Consider the following 18,240-nt stretch of genomic DNA (forward strand, 5'->3'; position numbering starts at 1 on the left):
ATGGGTGAGGGCCCGGGCTGCTGCAAACGGGCCGGTGTGTGCACTACGCTGCACCGTCCTTCGAGGGCTCACAGGGGCTCTGGGCGCCCCTCTGCCCCGTGCTGCAGTTCTAGTCCTTTTCCATCTCTCTGTGTTTCCTCTTTCACAGGGCTTCGGGAAGGGCACTGGCAGCGCTGGGCCCGCTAAACTCGGAGCAATGCTTCTCTCTCCCAGCTCCACAAACAGAAATACCTGCTTGTAATAGCAAAAAGAAAAGGAGGACTTGTGGCACCTTAGAGACTAACAAATTTATTAGAGCATAAGCTTTCGTGAGCTACAGCTCACTTCATCCAATGCTGTAGCTCACGAAAGCTTATGCTCTAATAAATTTGTTAGTCTCTAAGGTGCCACAAGTCCTCCTTTTCTTTTTGCGAATACAGACTAACACGGCTGCTACTCTGAAACCTGCTTGTAATAGGTAAACGCTATTCAAATAGAGCTGGTGCTTACATTGAGGGTTCACAGAAAGGGGAATGGGAGGTACCACTCAGCTGTTGAAAGGTAATCTTGTGACACCCTCCCTGCATGCAAGCCATCGCAGTAGCTGGCTCATTTCACTCCAGACTGAGAACACAAACATCTCTGGAGCTGGCTCAGGCCCTAGTGCACAGCTGCAGGCCGTGAGCTTCTGTGACAACCGTCCTAACCAAACAGCAAAATTGCTTTCATGGCCTTTCCTTTTACATTTCAAATTTGTCAAGTGTTTAAAAATTAACCCACCCTGTGTTTTGGGCCCAAAGCCGTGTTCCAACACAGCTAAGGATCCACTGATCCAGAGTGGAGCATTGGGACTCTCTCTGCTCTTCATCCCCTTCCATGACTTAGAGCCTGGTGAGGCAGGCTCTCTCCAGCAGTAGAACGTGTTTCCAGCCTCTCTCTCTTCCCCTCCTCAGCTTATGGAACATGTCCTCTCCGTACTGCATCTCACTGGGGGATGTTGAAGCTGCACAGTCAAGTCTCCATGGCCTTATCCACCTCACCCCCATCCTAACCAGTTCCAGCCTAGACGAGTTAGCTGGCCACAGACTCTTCTTCAAGTGTGAGCTCTTCCAGAAGACTGGCTCCTTTAAGGTAAAGCTGACACAGTAATGGCACACATTGCAAGAGGAGGAGCAGCCTGACCCACCCTCCTGCCTAGCTCTGCTAGCTCAAAGGAAAGGGTACAGGGCCCGACCAGGGGTTGGATTTGAGAAGCAATAGCTCAAATACAAGACGGTGCACCATTAGCATCTGTACAAAGGGAGAATCACTGATTTCAGCACTTAAATGCTGCAGAACACGCTGTATGAGTCCAATGGCAGGCTGGCCCTCAGGCCCTGGCAGCTTTGGACACAATTCAAGTCTTGTCCCAGAGCAATAAGAACTAGAAATTACCATTCCTCTACCCCCAGGAAACAAGGTTGGTGGCCCCTGTCCAGTTCCTACTGGAACTGAGATGGTTAAATGGACCATTATAGACTGAGGGTTCCTGCAGTTTAGGGGCTAAGGGGGAAGAAGGGAAGCTGGCATTGGTGCTGGAATGGTTCTAGGGATCCACATCTACATTCACTCTCCACAGCTGCCATCTTGCTGGGGAAAGAATCATTTAAAAAGGTTGCAGGGGTGCAGCTTCTCCACCTCCCCTTGTTGCCCTCAGCTAGGTCACAACAGCTGGGATCTAGAGAAGCAGCAAGCCCCTGCCCCATCTGAACATGGAGAGCTGAGGCTTTGCCTCCTTTGCAGGTTCACACAACCTGTGGTCTCTCCCCAGATCCGTGGTGCACTGAATGCCGTCAGAAGTCTGGTTCGTGCAGCCCAGGGTGACAGAGAGCAGCCCAAGGCTGTTGTGACACACAGTAGTGGGAACCATGGCCAAGCTCTTGCCTTTGCAGCTAAAGTGGAAGGTAACAGGGAGCCAAATTTTTAGCCATGCGCTACCATGTGGGGCTGGGGGCTTCTCACTTGCCCCTTCATTCCTCCAGAAGCAAATGAGCTGCTGAGAACAATAAGGAAAGGGTAGCCCTTTGCTCAGGTCTTTCAGCTGGCAGCTGAGGCTTTGCCAGTGAGGTGGCTGCTTATCCCAGGGGAAGCCTGTCAGTGCTCGGGAGCAGAAAGTCAAGGGGTAGCTCTGGGCTCCCAGCACACAGCTGGCTCACCATCCATACTTGCAGTTCAGTTCCTGCCTGACTTAATTACACATGGGGATTCCTTGGAGTAAGCAAGCCCCAGGTCTTTGCCACACAGCTGGATGGGTTAATCCCAGACAGGACTGTTAGCCAGCAGGGCCGAGTGTTTCCCTGGCTGGATGCATCCACAGGCTAGTGCTGGTAGAGCCAGGAACTCCCACCGCAGAAGCACAGGGTGCAGCTGAGCTCTAATGCAGTTTCACATCCCTCTCTCGCACGCACCACCGTGGCGAAATTACCTGCAAAGGGCCTGGTCGCATCTGAGTTGGTTTTCTCTCACGGGGGTATCCTCTGCTCCATGTCTGTCTGACCCACTCAGCAGAGCAGGGGATGTGCCCCGGGACCAGTCCCCCATCATTGTCCAGTCCTTTCATTCCACAGGGATTCCTGCCTATGTCATGGTGCCTCGCACAGCGCCACTCTGTAAGAAAGCTGCCATCTGCTCCTATGGAGCCAGGCTGATATTATGTGAGCCCACTGATGAGGTAATGGGGAGGAAGGGAGGCAACACGGCAGGGTACTTTGGCTTTGCTCACACATAGGGACATTAACAATTTTTGTGCCTGGTCTGTCTCCCCAGTCCCGAGTGTAGGTGGCAGCTCAGACAGTTCAGGAGAAGGAAGGCGTGATGGTGCACCCAAATCGGGATCCTGCTGTGATTGCAGGCCAAGGCACTATAGCACTGGAGGTGTTGCAGCAGGTGAGGAGACCTCCTCTCCTGGCACTATTCAAATTAGGCACGAGAGAACAACCAGGGGGACACATCTGCTCCTGCTGCAGAGGTCAGGGCAGCCAGAGTTAGTCCATCAGGACTAAGAGCCAGCCTCCAGGAAGTGAGCTGTTTTGTAGCACGTCTGTGGTTCTGAGAGCAGTCACAAGACTGAGAGTTTCTCTTGGTCTCTGTTGTGCTAGGTACCCCAGGTAAATGCACTGGTGGTTCCCGTTGGAGGAGAAGGGATGGTTGCTGGAATAGCAGTGGCTGTCAAGGTAAGAAATATCCTATTTTGGCTGCATCTCTCCTTAGGAATGGGGGGGCTGGGGAGTTACTGGTGCCCCAAAATGGGCATTTCACCTTGTGAGGAGGAAGTTCTCTGATTCACACAGCACCTGAACTCGGGAGTCTCTCACGCAGCTTGGATTTGTCGTTGACTCTTTCTCTCTTCCTATGTTTGGATCAGGAGGTACTGTAGAGTTTAACACTCCCCCCTGCAGGTCCAGGTTGCAATGAAAGCAACCAGGACAGATCACAGCAGCTGACACACATTCTAGTTTAAGCGTCATGCCACAATACAGAATAAAATGGTGCCACTTCCCACAGGAACAGAGGCAAATGGGAGATACTGGCAGCCTGAGGAGAGCTGGGCTCAGTCATTCTTCAGGGTTGAGTTGCAATGCCAAGTAAAGGAGTACTTGTGGCACCTTAGAGACTAACAAATTTATTTGAGCGTAAGCTTCTGTGAGCTACAGCTCACTTCATCGGATGCATGCGGTGGAAAATACAGTAGTGGGATTTTATATACACAGAGAACATGAAACAATGGGTGTTACCATACACACTTTAATGAGAGTGATCGGGTAAGGTGAGCTATTACCAGCAGGAGAGGAAAAAAAACCTTTGGAGTGATAATCAAGATGGGCCATTTCCAGCAGTTGACAAGAACATGTGAAGACCAGCGTGTGGTGAGGGGGAAGAAAATAAATGTGGGGAAATAGTTTATAGATGTAATGACACATCCACTCTCAGTCTTTCTTCAAGCCTAATTTAGTAGCATCCAGTTTGCAAATTAATTCCAATTCAGCAGTCTCTCATTAGTCTGTTTTTGAAGTTTTTTTTGTTGAAATATTGCCACTTTTAGGTCTGTAATCGAGTGACCAGAGAGATTGAAGTGTTGTCTGACTGGTTTTTGAATGTTTTAATTCTTGACGTCTAACTTGTGTCCATTTATTCTTTTATGTAGAGACTGTCCGGTTTGGCCAATGTACATGGCAGAGGGGCATTGCTGGCACATGATGGCATATATCACATTGGTAGATGTGCAGGTGAACGAGCCTCTGATAGTGTGGCTGATGTGATTAGGCCCTATGATGGTATCCCCTGAATAGATATGTAAGGAGATGAGTTGCCCTTAGGAGAAGCTCATTCTCTGCCCACAGTAGATGAAGGAACCTGCTCCTGGCTCAACAGGGGTTGCTCTCTGATTCTTCACACCAGCAAATACCAGACACGCTCTGCTCGAGAAGATTGCTCTGGCTGGCAAAAGGCCTGCCCCAGCCAAAACTGCTATGGAACATGGGAGTTAAGGCACAATGAGGTGGTCTGGCCTGCCATGTTCACCAGCAAGTTCCAAACTCATCCCCTGCTCTTCCTTTGGGCAGGCTTTGAGACCAGACATAAGAGTATATGCTACTGAACCCTGCAATGCAGATGACTGCTATAGGTCAAAGGTGACAGGGGAACTAACCTCCACCCCCCAGACACCATAGCAGACAGTGTTAAAACCAGCATTGGACCGAACACCTGGCCCATCATTAAGGATTTGGTGGATGATGTGCTGACAGTCACAGAGGAGGAGATCCAGGTAAGCATTAACTCTAAGCACCCTCTTGCAGTTACAGCCCAGCTGCCTCCATTCACACATTTTGTCCTCCCTCCACCACCTTGCCCTCCCATGCTGTAGCATGAAGCAGGAGTTGTGATCCCTGTCAAAGATGATTGCTCTCTGCTATGCTGGCTGAGAGCAGGCTGGGCCTCCTCCCTTTCCTTCCATGGCATTCTTCAGGTCCACAGCAGCAGCATGTGGCAGGAGCAGCCCCAGCTGTCTGTCACTTTAGGGTCCCAGCCTTTTTCCCATAATTGTATCAACAGATGCCCACAGCTGTGGCCTATGCCTCCCCAAAGCATCACCCACAAGCTCCATGAAAAGGGACGTATATCATGCGCAGTCCCTCACTGTAAGCAGTAGGGTGCCCCGAAGGCTTAGAACAATATTTACCAGCGCAGTAACAGCTCTTCTCTCTGCCCCACCAGCAAGCAACGCAGCTGGTGTGGGAGAGGATGAAGCTGCTTATTGAGCCAACAGCTGGAGTGGGAGTGGCTGCTGTGCTCTGAGCAGTTTCGCTCAGTCTCCCAGGAAGTGAAGAATATTTGCATCGTGTGGAGGAAACGTAGACCTAGGCTCCCTGGCCTGGCTCAGCCCACCTGGCAACAAGGCAAATGGAAACTGATCAGCCTTTAGAGCCACTTCTCCCATTAGTGAGAAACTGGGCTGTTTCTTAGAGCCTGGTGCTGAGTTTACACAGTGGGGCCTCTGGGATTTATTGTAATAAAAATCACTACATGAGCAAAAAAGGATTGTGATTTCTAAGGAATGGGGGAAACCTTGTAATCTCAAAGAGCAGCTGGTGCTGCTCTTAACCTGGTATAGGTGGATGGAGCCAAAGAGCTGGTCTCACAGCCTCCCTAAGGCAGGCAGTTGGAATGAGTTTCATGCAGCTAGCCCCCTGCCTGGGGCCCAAGTCCAGGCTGCTTGGAGAGAGCACTTTTGTGTTCAGCAGCAGGAGATAATGGTAAAGTCTGCCCCTGTGCTCTCATGTTACTGATCCTTTTGCACAATATGAAAACCATTACCAATGAAATTAACAGGCATCAGGTTTAATACAAACAAGGGGAAGTACTTTTTCCACACAATGGCAAGTTAAACTGTGGAACTCATTGCCATGGGATGTTGATGGCCAAAAGTATAACTGGGTTCAGTGAAGAAAGAACCATTGAGGGATCTATCCTTTATCTATTAGCCAAAATAGTCAGAGATGCAACCCTAAACTTCTGACTGTCAGGAAGGGAAGATGGGTGGATAAACTTCCAACTGCCCAGTTCTGCACACTGCCCCTGAAGCGCTGGTACTGGCCACTATTGGAGACAGGATGCTGGGTTAGATGGACCATTGGTTTGATGCCGTATAGCAGCCTATGTTTTTATGTTCTCAAGTTACATACAAATGGCAGGGGAGGGGGCAAAACACAGAATCCCTCATGTAGCTTCTAGCCTGGTAGGAGGGAATGAACAAAGCCTGCAGGCCCAATGTGCACAATAACTCGATCGATCCAGCCACCCCCCCCCCCCCATGCAAGAAAGCTGGGCACTTGGACTTGAAGTGAAGTGAAAATATATTTACCATTGAAATAAACATATTGGAGACCAGGGCATAGGCAGTTGTGAGCCAGATCTAATGCTGCAGCAGCCAGCATGAATGCTGGACACACACCCTAGGAAAGGCACAGCACTAACAAGTTCAGGGCAGTTCTCCCTACTTCTCACAAGGCTTGGAACAGCCAAGAACCCACATGGGGTGCAGGAGATGCGAACCACAGCAGCCACGCTAGGCCTGGAGGGTTAGGGTTATTCCATCTCCACCTCCTGAATGGGGAGCTGCTGTTCGCTTCTCATCCACGGTACTGGCTCCGGCACATGCGGGTCATAAGTCCATTTAGGGAAGACGCGCTTGTACAGATTCAGCAGCACTGTGTCCTGGGATTTCAGCTGCCCATCAAAATGACACTTCATGTGACCATGAGTCCCTAGGCAAAGAAAGCAACAAAAGCTGTTAGCTGCATTTTGCCTGTTCCTCTTCCCTGGGCTGTGGAAGAGCAGACAGTGTTTGAGTAGGGTTGCAGGGACTGAGTGTGGCGCCCAGCACCATGAGAGGAAAGCAATACAATGCTGCATGTCAAACCTGGCCTACCTAGCGGCTCTGTGATGTGTCCTCTGCGGCCCCACTTGGTTCTCAGCTCCACCGGCTTAAACCACAGCACATCCTCTGCCGATCAAAGACAAGAGACGCGTGAGAAACAGGCCACAGTAGTCTCCTGCCACATAGCTAGCAAACCAGGCAGGACTCGGGCTGCTTGAGCTACTACCCAGAGCAGCTATGAGTATGGCAAGCTACTGCACATTGGCCAAAGAGCTATAGTGTACATTCACCTATAGGCACAGCCTGAAGAAACCAAATCGCTGCTATATGGATGGACGTACTCAGAACATGAGAGCCTCTCTACAGGGCAGGGGACACTTGCTGAGCTATCTGGGTCACGTCAACATGTATGTCAGAATGTTCACACTGAGCCCAGCTCTGTACTTCCAGGTCTCAAAGGCTCCAGTTATTGGAAATCATGATACCTTCCTATGGAACCGCAGGGTCTCCAGAGGCACACAGGACCCGCTGTACCACACACACACCCCCCGCCACACACACACACCATGTACCTCTGTTAAAGAACATGTACCGCACTACAGCTGTCTTGCTGAAGATTTTGAAAGAGTGACCACTGAGCACCAGCCGCTTGATGATGATTCTGTCTGGATCCACTGAGAGCAGAAAGCCCGTGGCAATGAGGTCGTGCATTCCTGTGGAGCAGAACTGACCTGAATGCCACTGCTCAATGGGTCCTAGAGCAGGGCAGTCTCCACAGCAAGAATAAGGACAGGGCCATTACTCCAGAGACTGAGGGAGAGGAGATAGGCAAGTTAACCCTCTCAGAGCCCTTGACAGATGATTAAGGCACAACAGATGTATGGCAGTATTGGAGAATGGGACCCAGATCCATCAGTGGAAGCTGGAAACCTCTGCTGCTAGGATTAGCTTTCATTTCTCATTCAGTCACCCCCTTAGCGCTCACTGACTTACCGTTACTCCTTTGTTTAAACAGTAGCACTGAGGCAGGAGGGAAAGTGATGGGAGCATAAACAGTCACCACCAGGGCTGCATCAGGCCGCAGGAAACGCTCCAACTTGTGCTTATCAGCTAGAAGAGAGAAAGCACCGAGTAAAACTCAGTTACCAGCCAGTGCCCTGCAGGGGAGCTCCAGGACCCAACACCAACAAGCAGCAGGCCAGCCACAATGCACACTAATTTGGACTCTCAACACTCTTCATGTCTGTCCCCTCCCTCTTTCTGCTCAGCCCTGGGAGCAACCTCAGCAGCACAGGGTAGTGGGTCACATGCAGCCCCCCCCATCACAATAGGCTGTTTAGAGCCAACCCCTTGGAAAAGGAGATCACCAATTCAAACTATAGCGCCTCGCCCAATCCCAAGCAAGGACGAGCCCTACCAGTACCACTTCCTCACTGTCCCAGGGAACCACATGCTGCCCAGGCCAATCCATCTCCCTCCAACAAATGGACTCAATTCCTTTCCCCTTGAAGCCTGACAGCCAAAATATGCAAGTCCTCAGAGTCCTTTCTGCCAACCCAGGTTTCCCACCAGAGACCCCAGCCAGCAAGGGGCTGCACTCTCTATATGCAGTTCATCCACCAGTGGGTCCTACACCCACCTGAGCTGTGCTGGGAGTACTGAGGGGAGGCACGGAAGCGCCTGAACCCACAGTGGAAGATCAACTCCTCCTTGGCTTTCACTGTCTCGTTGTTGCCCAGGTGCCGCCTCACCACAAAGTTCAGCACAGACATCTGCAGAGAGAGGGAGAAAGGCAATACTGAGGGGCCGAGCTCACCTGGAACAGCAGGGTTGCGAGGCTGAAAGCCATGGATGATACAGAACAGCTCCGAAAGCCAGATGTCTTCAGTGTCTCAACAGCTCACAGCCCTGGTGCTTCAGCCAAAGGGCTGCCATATCTTCCTTTTATGCCAGAGAATCCCCATCCCCACCAGAGAAGCCTTGGAGCCATAAAGGGTTTATCAGCAAAACTTCAGCCAGGTTCAGACATTCTGGCTTAAACCATCATGGCCATCTCCATGCTATTCTGATGTGACCCCCAGGAAGCAGAAACAGCTTCAACCCCAACCAGTACAACAAATTTTGAACTGGATTCCTTGTACACTCAAGAAAGGCCCCAGGAAGGCCAGAAGAACGTCAAGCCTGTATCAGCAAGAGGGGAAAGCTGTGTGCAAGAGGCACAGTGGCTTTCCAGCTCTCCTGGATGTTGGCAGGTTACAACCTGGGACATACTCACCTTCTGCTCATGGGGAAGCAGTGAGAATAGGACCAGAGGCAGCCCCTGCCTGAAACTCTCCATCACGGAGATAGGAACACTACAGATGTGAAGCGTAACATACCAGCCAACCTGTCAAGAGAGGACAGAGAGAACAGGTAATGCAGGTTCCCCGCTGTCAAGGTATGAAGGAGCGAGATGGAGCATGCGTGGGAGGAGGACGCACAGGCTGTGGGGCAGAGAAAACAGGGCACCAGTACTACCTGGGATTTATCTACGACACAGGAATGGGCCTAGCTGGCAACTAGCAATGCAGCAACTTCCCTACCAACTTTTCCTGCCAAGAGCAAGGAAACACAGCAGGGAAGGAGGCAAGATGGACAACATCAAGGGAAGATAAATTAGCCAAGGAAAGGCAGGTACCGCAGCCCCTTCAGTTTCCTCTCTCTCTATCTGCCGGGAGACATGCTTCCTGGTTCGGGAGAAGTCCTGGAACTGGAAGATCCTGGCATAATCCCTGGGGAGATTCTCTTTGGGATCCCAAGGAGAAGACCGGAAACTCTTGAGCCCCCTGTACTTCTGGAACCTGGAGGACAGAGTTTCAGAGACTTTACTCAACAAATCCTATAGCAGTTAGCAAGTAAATACCCTTGCCCCCATGAGGACATCTGCATTATACCTTTACAGGGACTTACACCACACGGGGTCTCACAGAGAGCAAGGGGGAATTCATCCTGCTCATAGGAGAGATCTGAGCACAGAGACAGTCAAGAACACTCTGATGCCATCAGCACCCAAACGAGCCACACAGAAGGGGACTGTCACTGCACCAGCCCACTGGATCAGATAGGCACAGGTGAAGGGTCTAGTTTGACGCATCCACCCACATGGATTCTTGCTACAGGAAAACCTCACCAATTTCACTGAGCAAACTAGAGCATGCTGAGTCCCATTTCCCCATTGCACACTGCCGGTCTCAAAGCCAGGACAACTCTGGGGAGAGTCACTAGGAGACTTGCTCCTTCCATCCTGGCATGAGGTTTCTTACCGGACTCTGGCAGGCAAGTTGCGGGGGGTGTCCACCTCATCTGGGAACATTTGATCCAATCTCTCCTGCTTGTACTTCTCCAACATCTGCTCCTCGTCCTCATTCAGCTTCTCGTCGTATAGATCATTCCGAGCAGACTCTGCTACAGTCATGGTCTCACACTCTTCCTCTACAAGCTCCTCCTCCTCACTGCTTTCCCCAACCTGACACAGACAGCATATACTAATCTTGATGTGCAGAGTCCACAGGCAAGTGTACTTACACACACACTCCAGGCAACACTGCAGGGGCTGCATGCATCTTGTACAATGCAGACCACAGTCCCCGCATGAGTTTAGATCAGAGAGTAGCTGACTATGTCAGAGAGAGTAATACAAAGGGGCATGTGGCTGTATCAGATTTTACCCTTTGAAATGTGGACACCAGCCTGGCTGTATGTTGTCCCCTTACGCTGCCTGTAGGGGTGTGGAAAAAACAGACAGTTTGCAGGGTGGCAAGCACACTAGTATTCAGACACAACCTACAATATCAACCTTTTGTTACCTGGGAAGCCTCTTCCATCAAATCTTCGTCCTCCATGTTATTATCCTCCTCCTCCTCCTCCTCACTGCCATCTTCTCCATCATCCACAATCCACGCAGCCTGGTAGTTGGATGTTCCCTTGGGGACCTTCACCACCTTCCTCCTTTCCTTCAGGGACTCTGCCAGATTCCCAGAGTGATTAGTACTGCATAGGCCCCCCCCACCTCTTTACCTACAGTAATGCAAGACATGGCACTAGGCTGCTCCCTCTCATTCCCCTTTACAGCTGTGTGGACAGTCAGGCGGAAGAGCAAGTTACATGAAACACGTGGAGGGATTTACAGCAATGTATCTTCCCTGTGCAAAAATCAGAAACCAGAATCCTGAGACTGTTCATACGTCCCTGGGATCTCACCATTCATCATCCCTAATGCCAGGATTGGAGAGCATGGCTCATTCCCTCACACAGCAGTTAGGAATAACCCTGTGCTATATGGCCATCAGCAAACAGATGCTCAGGATCCCATGACATGTCCTCCAACGATCTGGCCAGCCCAAATTCAGAGTCAAACTGGAGAAGCTATGCAGCCCAACCATCAGAGGAAGGGGTTGTATATAGGAGTCAAGAGGGGTTCAAAGCTAGATACCATGCCCAGCCTTAAGCTTCTCAGCTACAGCTCGTAAAAAGTAAAAACTTCACCAATAATCTAAGGAAAGGCTAGAGAAATATTGCCAGCACCGACCTTCTGCCTCTTTCAGCTCCTCCTCAGTGGGCCAGGTCTGTTCCCCCTCCATAGGGTCAGGAATCACCTCTGATTGCAAAGACTCCTGTCTTCTAGGATCTGCCTTCATCAGGACCTTAATGACTTCCTCCATCTCAACAACACTGTTTACAGAATCATCCTAGCAGACAAAGTCATTAAGTGAGAACCCACCCAATTCAAGCTGCACATCGCAGTTTGTAGCAATGGACTAGCCCCTCCACAACCTCTCCTTACCCAAAATAATCCCACCACTAGCAAGAAAGTATTCACCCCCAGCACACCCCCTATGCCCATTGTAAACATTGTGCTCTGTCCAAAGAGCTTCTCTGAGAGGGCAAAGCTTTACAGTCTGCCTTGAACCAACCTGACTGCATGACCACAGGTGCTGACTGTTGGAAGCGAAGGCATATTTAGGCCTGACAGATGCCTACTGTGGCTTTTCATAGTCTGTTTTGATAACATTTAACATAAGCACAAGGAGAACTGCACATGTGTAAGAAATTGAAGACTAATCATGTTTATGAGAACAAGAAAAGCTAAAGTAACTAACTAAAAAAAAATAAAGACGAGTTTGAAGTAACACAAAACCTGCACTGATGGGGGAGAGGAGTTAATATGGAAATGAAAGTCTAACAACATCTGTATAAGAGAAGATAACAAAAAGTTATAAGTAAGTGTGTAACAAAGCTGTACTGTCCAGTGCTGGAGGAAACTGTGAGGAGATTGTCCCGATGAGCTACCTGTTTGTGAGTTACTGATCACTACTTGCCGAGTGTTTTGCCTTCAGAAAGATTTATTAGACCCATCTGCTGAGTAACTGAATCTTAATCCAGCACTGAATTTTAGATAACATTGGTTCAAAGACCCTGCAGCTTCTAAACGATTACCAGGGAACAAATAACTCTCAGTGGGCCACTCAGAGTCCAGAACACCATCCTACCTGTATTTCCATGTCCTGGCCCTTCCTCTGCTGGTCTTTAGCCACTCTCGGGTTTAGAGAGAAAGGGTCTGGAGGGGCATCAACCTGACTCATCTGGAAGTCTCCATGTCCCACAATATGCACCAGGCTGTTTACATTGAGGGTCCGTCCCCGAACGAAGCCAGATACCTTCAGGGTCCCCACCAAGTCACTATCATGGCTGGGCACAAACTCAGCCTCTTGGGCAAGCAAATAGGCCCGTCTGTCACGGAAAATAAGGTGCCGCTGCTTCTGGGCAGCAAGGTGCCTCAGCAACAACAAAGACTCTTGCTCAGTGTTCAGGGGGAACAGTTTGGCCTCCGGGAAGCGCTTCTCAATGGCTTTACCCAATTTCTTCTTAGCATCTGTCTGTTTCTTCTGTGGGAGATCAGCGACTCCATGGACAGCAAGGGCTAGCAGACAGCAAAGAGAACAGCAGAGTTAACAGTCAAAACTCAAAAAACTTCTGTTGACCACAGCCAAGAAATAATGAGACAGATGAACACTAAGATTTTCAGAACCAGAAGCGATCAAGTTTGTGATACATTCACACTGTAGGTTAAAAGAAAAGCCTCACCCATTCAGAAAAAAACCCAGACATTCGGTCACCTTACGAACTGGAAGGAGGGCAATCTATACTGAGAAAGCACTCGCTAGGGCAGGGATCATCAGCATTAGCCACACGATGTACATCAGAAAGGCCATATTGGGTCAGACCAATGGTCCGTCTAGTCCAGTATCCTGTCTTCCGACAGTGGCCAATGCCAGGTGCCCCAGAGGGAATGAACAGAACAGGTAATCATCAAGTGATCCATCCCCTGTCACCCATTACCAATTTCTGGCAACAGAGGCTAGGGACACCATCCCTGCCCATCCTGGCTAATAGCCATTGATGGACCTATTCTCCATGAATGTATCTAGTTCTTTTTTTGACCGCTGTTGGCCTTCACAACATCCTTTGGCAAGGAGTTCCACAGGCTGGCTGTGCATTGTGAAAAAAATACTTCCTCTTGTTTGTTTTAAACCTGCCACCTATTCATTTCATTTGGTGATTCCTAGTTCTTGTGTTATGAGAAGTAAATAACACTTCCTTATTATCATATCCCCCCTTAGTTTTTTTTTTCCAAGCTGAAAAGTCTCAGTCTTATTAATCTCTTCTCATATGACAGACACTCCATACCCTAATCATTTTTGTTGCCCTTTTCTGAACCTTTTCCAATATATCTTTTTTGAGATGGGGCGACCACATCTGCCTGCAGTATTCAAGATGTGGGCGTACCATAGATTTATATAGAGGCAATATGATATTTTCTGTTTTATTATCTATCCCTTTCTTAATGATTCCCAACATTCTGTTTGCTCTTTTGACTGCCACTGAATATTGAGTGAATGTTTTCAAAGAACTATCCACAATGACGCCAAGATCTCTTTCTTGAGTGGTAACAGCTAATTTAGACTCCATCATTTTATACGTATAGTTGGGATTATGTTTTCCAACGTGCATTACTTTGCATTTATCAGCATTGAATTTCATCTGCCATTTGGTTGCATAGTCACCCAGTTTTGTGAGATCCTTATGTAACTCTTCGCAGTCTGCTTGGGACTTAACTGTCCTGAGTAGTTTGGTATCATCTGCAAATTTTGCCATCTCCCTTTTCCCAGATCATTTATGGTCTATACTGGGACCAGTCCCCTGGGGGACGCCACTATGTACCTCTCTCCATTCTGAAAATTGACCATTTCTTCTTACCCTTTGTTTCCTATCTTTTAATCAGTTACCAGTCATTCAGAGGACCTTCCCTCTTATTCCATGATTGCTTACATTGCTTAATACACTTTGGTGAGGCACCTTGTCGAGGCCTTTCTCAAAATCTAAATACAGTATATTCACTGGATCCCCCTTGTCCACATGCTTCTTGATCCCCTCAAAGAACTCTAGTAGATTGGTGAGGCATGATTTCCCTTTACAAAAACTATGTTGACTATTCCCCAACAAATTACGTTCATCTGTGTTTCTGACAATTTTGTTCTTTACTATAGTTTCAACCAGTTTGCCTGGAATTTAAATTGGGTTTACCAGCCTATAATTGCCAGGGTCACCTCTGGAGCCCTTTTTAAAAGTTGGCGTCACATTAGCTATCCCCCAGGCATTTGGTACATAATCTGATTTAAATGATAGATTACAGACTATAGTTAGTATTCCTGCAATTTCACATTTAAATTCCTTCAGAACTCTTGGATGAATACCATCTGGTCCCAATGACTTGTTACTATTTAGTTTTCAGTTTGTTCCAAAACCTATAAAAGATACCTCTATCTGGGACAGTTCCTCAGATTTGTCACCTAAAAAGAATGGCTCAGGTTTGGTAATCTCCCTCACATCCTCAACAGTGAAGACGGATGCAACAAATTCATTTAGTTTCCCTGCAATGGCCTTATCGTCCTTGAGTGCTCCTTTAAGCATCTTGATCATCCAGTGGCCCCATTGATTGTTTAGCCGGCTTCCTGCTTCTGATGTATCTAAAAAAATTTTTGCAATTACTTTTTCAGTCTGGCTAGCTGTTCTTCAAATTCTTTTTTGGCCTTCCTAATTATATTTTTACATTTCATTTGTCAGAGTTTATGCTCCTTTCTATTTTCCTCACTAGGATTTAACTTTCACTTTTTACAGGATGCCTTTTTGCCTCTCATTGCTTCTTTTACTTTGTTGTTTAGCCATGGTGGGTTTTTTTTGGTTCTCTTACTATGTTTTTTAATTTGGGGTATAAATTTAAGTTGAGCCTCTATTATAGCGTCTTTAAAAGGTTTCCATGCAGCTTGTAGGGATTTTACTTTTGGTGCTGTACCTTTTAATTTCTCTTTAACTAACCTCCTCATTTTTGTGTAGTTCCCCTTTCTGAAATTAAATGCTACAGTGTTGGGCTGCTGTGGTGTTTTCCCCGCCACAGGGTTGTTAAATTGAATTATATTATGGTCATTATTACCAAGCAATCCAGCTATGTTCACCAGCTCCTGTGCTCCACTTAGGACTAAATCAAGAATTGCCTCTCATCTTGTGGGTTCCTGGACTAGCTACTCCAAGAAGCAGTCATTTAAGGTGTCAAGAAACTTTCTCTCTGCATCCCATCCTGAAGTGATCTGTACCCAGTCAATATGCAGATAGTTGAAATTATTATTGAGTTTTTTATTTTAATAGCCTCTCATCTCCCTGAGCATTTCAGTCACTATCACCATCCTGGTCAGGTGGTCGGCAATATATTCCTATTGCTATATTCTTATTATTCAAGCGTGGAATTATTATCCATAGAGATTCTATGGTACAATTTGGTTCACGCAAGATTTTTACTTCATTTGATTCTATGCTTTCTTTCACATATAGTGCCACTCTCCCACCAGCACAACCACTTCTGTCCTTCCGATATATTTTGAACCCTGGTATTACTGTGTCCCATTGATTATCCTCATTCCACCAAGTTTCAGTAATGCCTATTATATTCATATCCTCATTTAATACGAGGCACTCTAATTCAGCTATCTTATTATTTAAACTTCTAGCATTGGTATACAAGCATTTTAAAAACTCGTCACTTTTTAGCGGTCTCCCATTACATGATGTAATTGAATGAGACTTTTTTCATTTGACTGTTTATCATCAGATCCTACCTGTATTTTATCATCTTCCATCCTCTCCTCCTTACTAGGACATAGAGACTCTCCATTAATAGATTCCCCCCTAAGGAATGTCTCTGTCCAAACCACATGCTCCTCTGCACCTGTCAGCTTTCCCTCAGCCCTCAGTTTAAAAACTGTTCGACCTTCTTAATTTTAAGTGCCCGCAATCTGGTTCCATTTTGGTTTAGGTGGATCCCATCCTTCCTGTATAGGCTCCCCCTTTCCCAAAAGGTTCCCCAGTTCCTAATAAATCTAAACCCCTCTTCTCTACACTATTGTCTCATCTGCACATTGAGACCCTGCAGTTCTGCTTAACTGACCCTGTGTGTGGAACTGGAAGCATTTCAGAGTATGCTACCGTGGAGGTCCTGGACTTCAATCTCTTACCTAGCAGCCTAAATTTGGCCTCCAGGACTTCTCTCCTATCCCTCCCTACATCATTTGTATCTACATGTGCCACAACCATCAGCTCCTCCACAGCACTACACATAAGTCTATCTAGATGGCTCGAGAGATCCACAACCTTCACACCAGGTAGGTAAGTCACCATGTGGTTCTCCCGCTCATTGTGAACCCAGCTATCTAGGTCTCTAATGATTGAATCACTCATTACTAATATCTGTCTCTTCCTAATAACTGGAGTTCCCTCCCCCAGAGAGGTATCCTTAGTGCAAGATCATCTAGAAGGAGGTTCCCAACTATGGGATCATTTCCCTCTGATCCAGTCGGATGTTCTCCTTCCCTGAGACTTTCATCCTCCTCAACACCACAGAAGCTGTCAGACAGGAGATGGGACCGTCTCATCTATGTACCTCTCGGTCTCCCTTAGCTCCTCCAGCTGGGGATGTACGGATGTAGATTCATTTGTGCCCACTATGTAGCATATTTAAATGGTCAAAATGCTAACAAGTGTTCAACGTGTAAGCAGCAGCCTGGATCCAAAACACCTCTTATGTCTTTAGATCCCCAGCATTAACTCAACAGGGGTGCACTCACAGAGCAAGGCGGCAGGGGACTGATGACATTAGATCAACTGATCTGCACTCCAAGCTTCTAGATAGCAAGATTCAGTGGCAACCCACCTGCTATATGGGGGTTCTGGTTACTGCATCAGCTTCAAGTCAAGAACTCTGTAATCTCTTTAGACACCCTGCTCCAACCCCCTACTTTTAATTGACCTACCATAGCTGGGGAGCCCCTGCGCAAAGAGGCAAGAGAGGCAGTAATCTCCAGTGCTGTCCCAGCCATCGAGCGGATCCAGTACAAATAGCAGGGTATCAGCTACTTTTGCCAGGTCTAACACAGCATGAAGATTCCCTAGAAACACAATATCAGAATATGGCAGAAGGAGACACTGATGAGTTTCAGCAGAACACAGTGCAATACTAGGAGCCAGCACAAACCCTCCTATTCCTTCAGGGTTTCCTTACCCACGTGGGCCGTCACAAAGCGCCATCGCTGTTTAAATCGGGGGCAGAGCAGCACAAACCCCTCTGCTCGCTCATCCTTATGCACAAGGGCAGATTCGTCGCTCTGAAGCAGTCTCAAGGCGTCGTGGGTGGCCAGCCCGGCGTGCAGGGGGACCACTACCACGAGGCGAGGCGGCCCATCTTTGCTGCCCAGGTTTCGCTTTTCTGCCAGCACCTAGGAACAGAAACGGCCGACAATGAAGCTGCCCCGCCCGCGTCGCTGCTGGGGCGGGCGGCTCTGGCCCCCCGCGTGTTACACCCGGCCCGCGGCAGCCCCCACGGCTCGCCCCGCTCGCTCACCGCCTCCTTGCGCTGCCTGCGGAGCTGCAGGGCCTGGTGCCTCCGGTCCGGCTTGGTCAGGTCCCGGCGCCGCCGGCTCAGGGTCTTGGCGGGGACGCGGCCTAGGGGAGAGAGCGGCGGTTAGCGCGGGCCCCCGCGGCCGGGCAGGGCGGTGAGCGCGGGCCCCCGCGGCCGGGCAGGGTCTCACCTCCCGCCCGGCGCCGGGCCCCTCCGCGCGGCTTCCGCCCCTTGTGCGGCTTGTTCTGCTGCTTCAGGGCCCCGGCGCGGTGCGCGGCCTCCGCCATCTCGCCGCCCGGCACTTCCGCTTCCAGGGCAGCCCACGTGCGCCGCCCGGCAACGGCGCCTCGCGTCCGGCCCG

At 48.9% G+C, this 18,240-nt stretch overlaps 2 protein-coding genes and 1 non-coding gene across 4 annotated transcripts; 1 reads left to right on the forward strand and 2 right to left on the reverse strand.

The window, feature by feature from the left end:
* Positions 1-804: 804 nt before the first annotated feature.
* Positions 805-5,553, forward strand: SRR (serine racemase). The gene is given in 10 exon segments (XM_038376147.2): positions 805-1,110; positions 1,790-1,922; positions 2,586-2,689; positions 2,785-2,904; positions 3,117-3,191; positions 4,581-4,659; positions 4,662-4,783; positions 5,233-5,306; positions 5,308-5,358; positions 5,360-5,553. Coding segments are annotated over 10 exon segments (996 nt in total). The 5' UTR covers positions 805-942; the 3' UTR covers positions 5,430-5,553.
* Positions 5,554-6,353: 800 nt separating this feature from the next.
* TSR1 (TSR1 ribosome maturation factor) lies at positions 6,354-18,226 on the reverse strand. 2 transcript variants are annotated; one of them, XM_038376144.2, is made up of 15 exons: positions 18,070-18,226; positions 17,883-17,983; positions 17,544-17,757; positions 17,296-17,430; positions 12,424-12,854; positions 11,463-11,622; positions 10,741-10,898; positions 10,198-10,400; positions 9,573-9,735; positions 9,171-9,281; positions 8,535-8,667; positions 7,889-8,005; positions 7,468-7,608; positions 6,947-7,021; positions 6,354-6,782 (listed from the first exon to the last, which is right to left on the reverse strand). In XM_038376144.2, the coding sequence occupies exons 1-15, from the start codon at positions 18,164-18,166 to the stop codon at positions 6,604-6,606; spliced, it is 2,418 nt and encodes an 805-aa protein (XP_038232072.1). In that variant the 5' UTR covers positions 18,167-18,226; the 3' UTR covers positions 6,354-6,603. The 2 variants fall into 2 exon arrangements, 1 of the variants encoding a protein (XP_038232072.1); XR_005289394.2 differs by having other exon boundaries at positions 6,642-6,782; positions 7,488-7,608.
* LOC119844889 lies at positions 8,863-8,953 on the reverse strand. The gene has a single exon (XR_005289434.1). It is a non-coding gene; the product is annotated as a small nucleolar RNA SNORD91 family (small nucleolar RNA).
* Positions 18,227-18,240: the final 14 nt, after the last annotated feature.

Source organism: Dermochelys coriacea, chromosome 17 (genome assembly GCF_009764565.3).
Source record: "Dermochelys coriacea isolate rDerCor1 chromosome 17, rDerCor1.pri.v4, whole genome shotgun sequence".
NCBI lineage: Eukaryota > Metazoa > Chordata > Testudines > Dermochelyidae > Dermochelys > Dermochelys coriacea.

Excerpts from the sequence above, each read along its gene's own strand:
- TSR1 (XM_038376144.2), bottom strand. The coding sequence starts at position 18,166 with ATGGCGGAGGCCGCGCACCGCGCCGGGGCCCTGAAGCAGCAGAACAAG. Across the intron at positions 9,736-10,197 it reads AACTTGCCTGCCAGAGTCCG|GTTCCAGAAGTACAGGGGGC; the intron begins GTAAGAAACCTC and ends TCTGTCCTCCAG. Across the intron at positions 9,282-9,572 it reads AGGAAACTGAAGGGGCTGCG|GTTGGCTGGTATGTTACGCT; the intron begins GTACCTGCCTTT and ends CTCTCTTGACAG.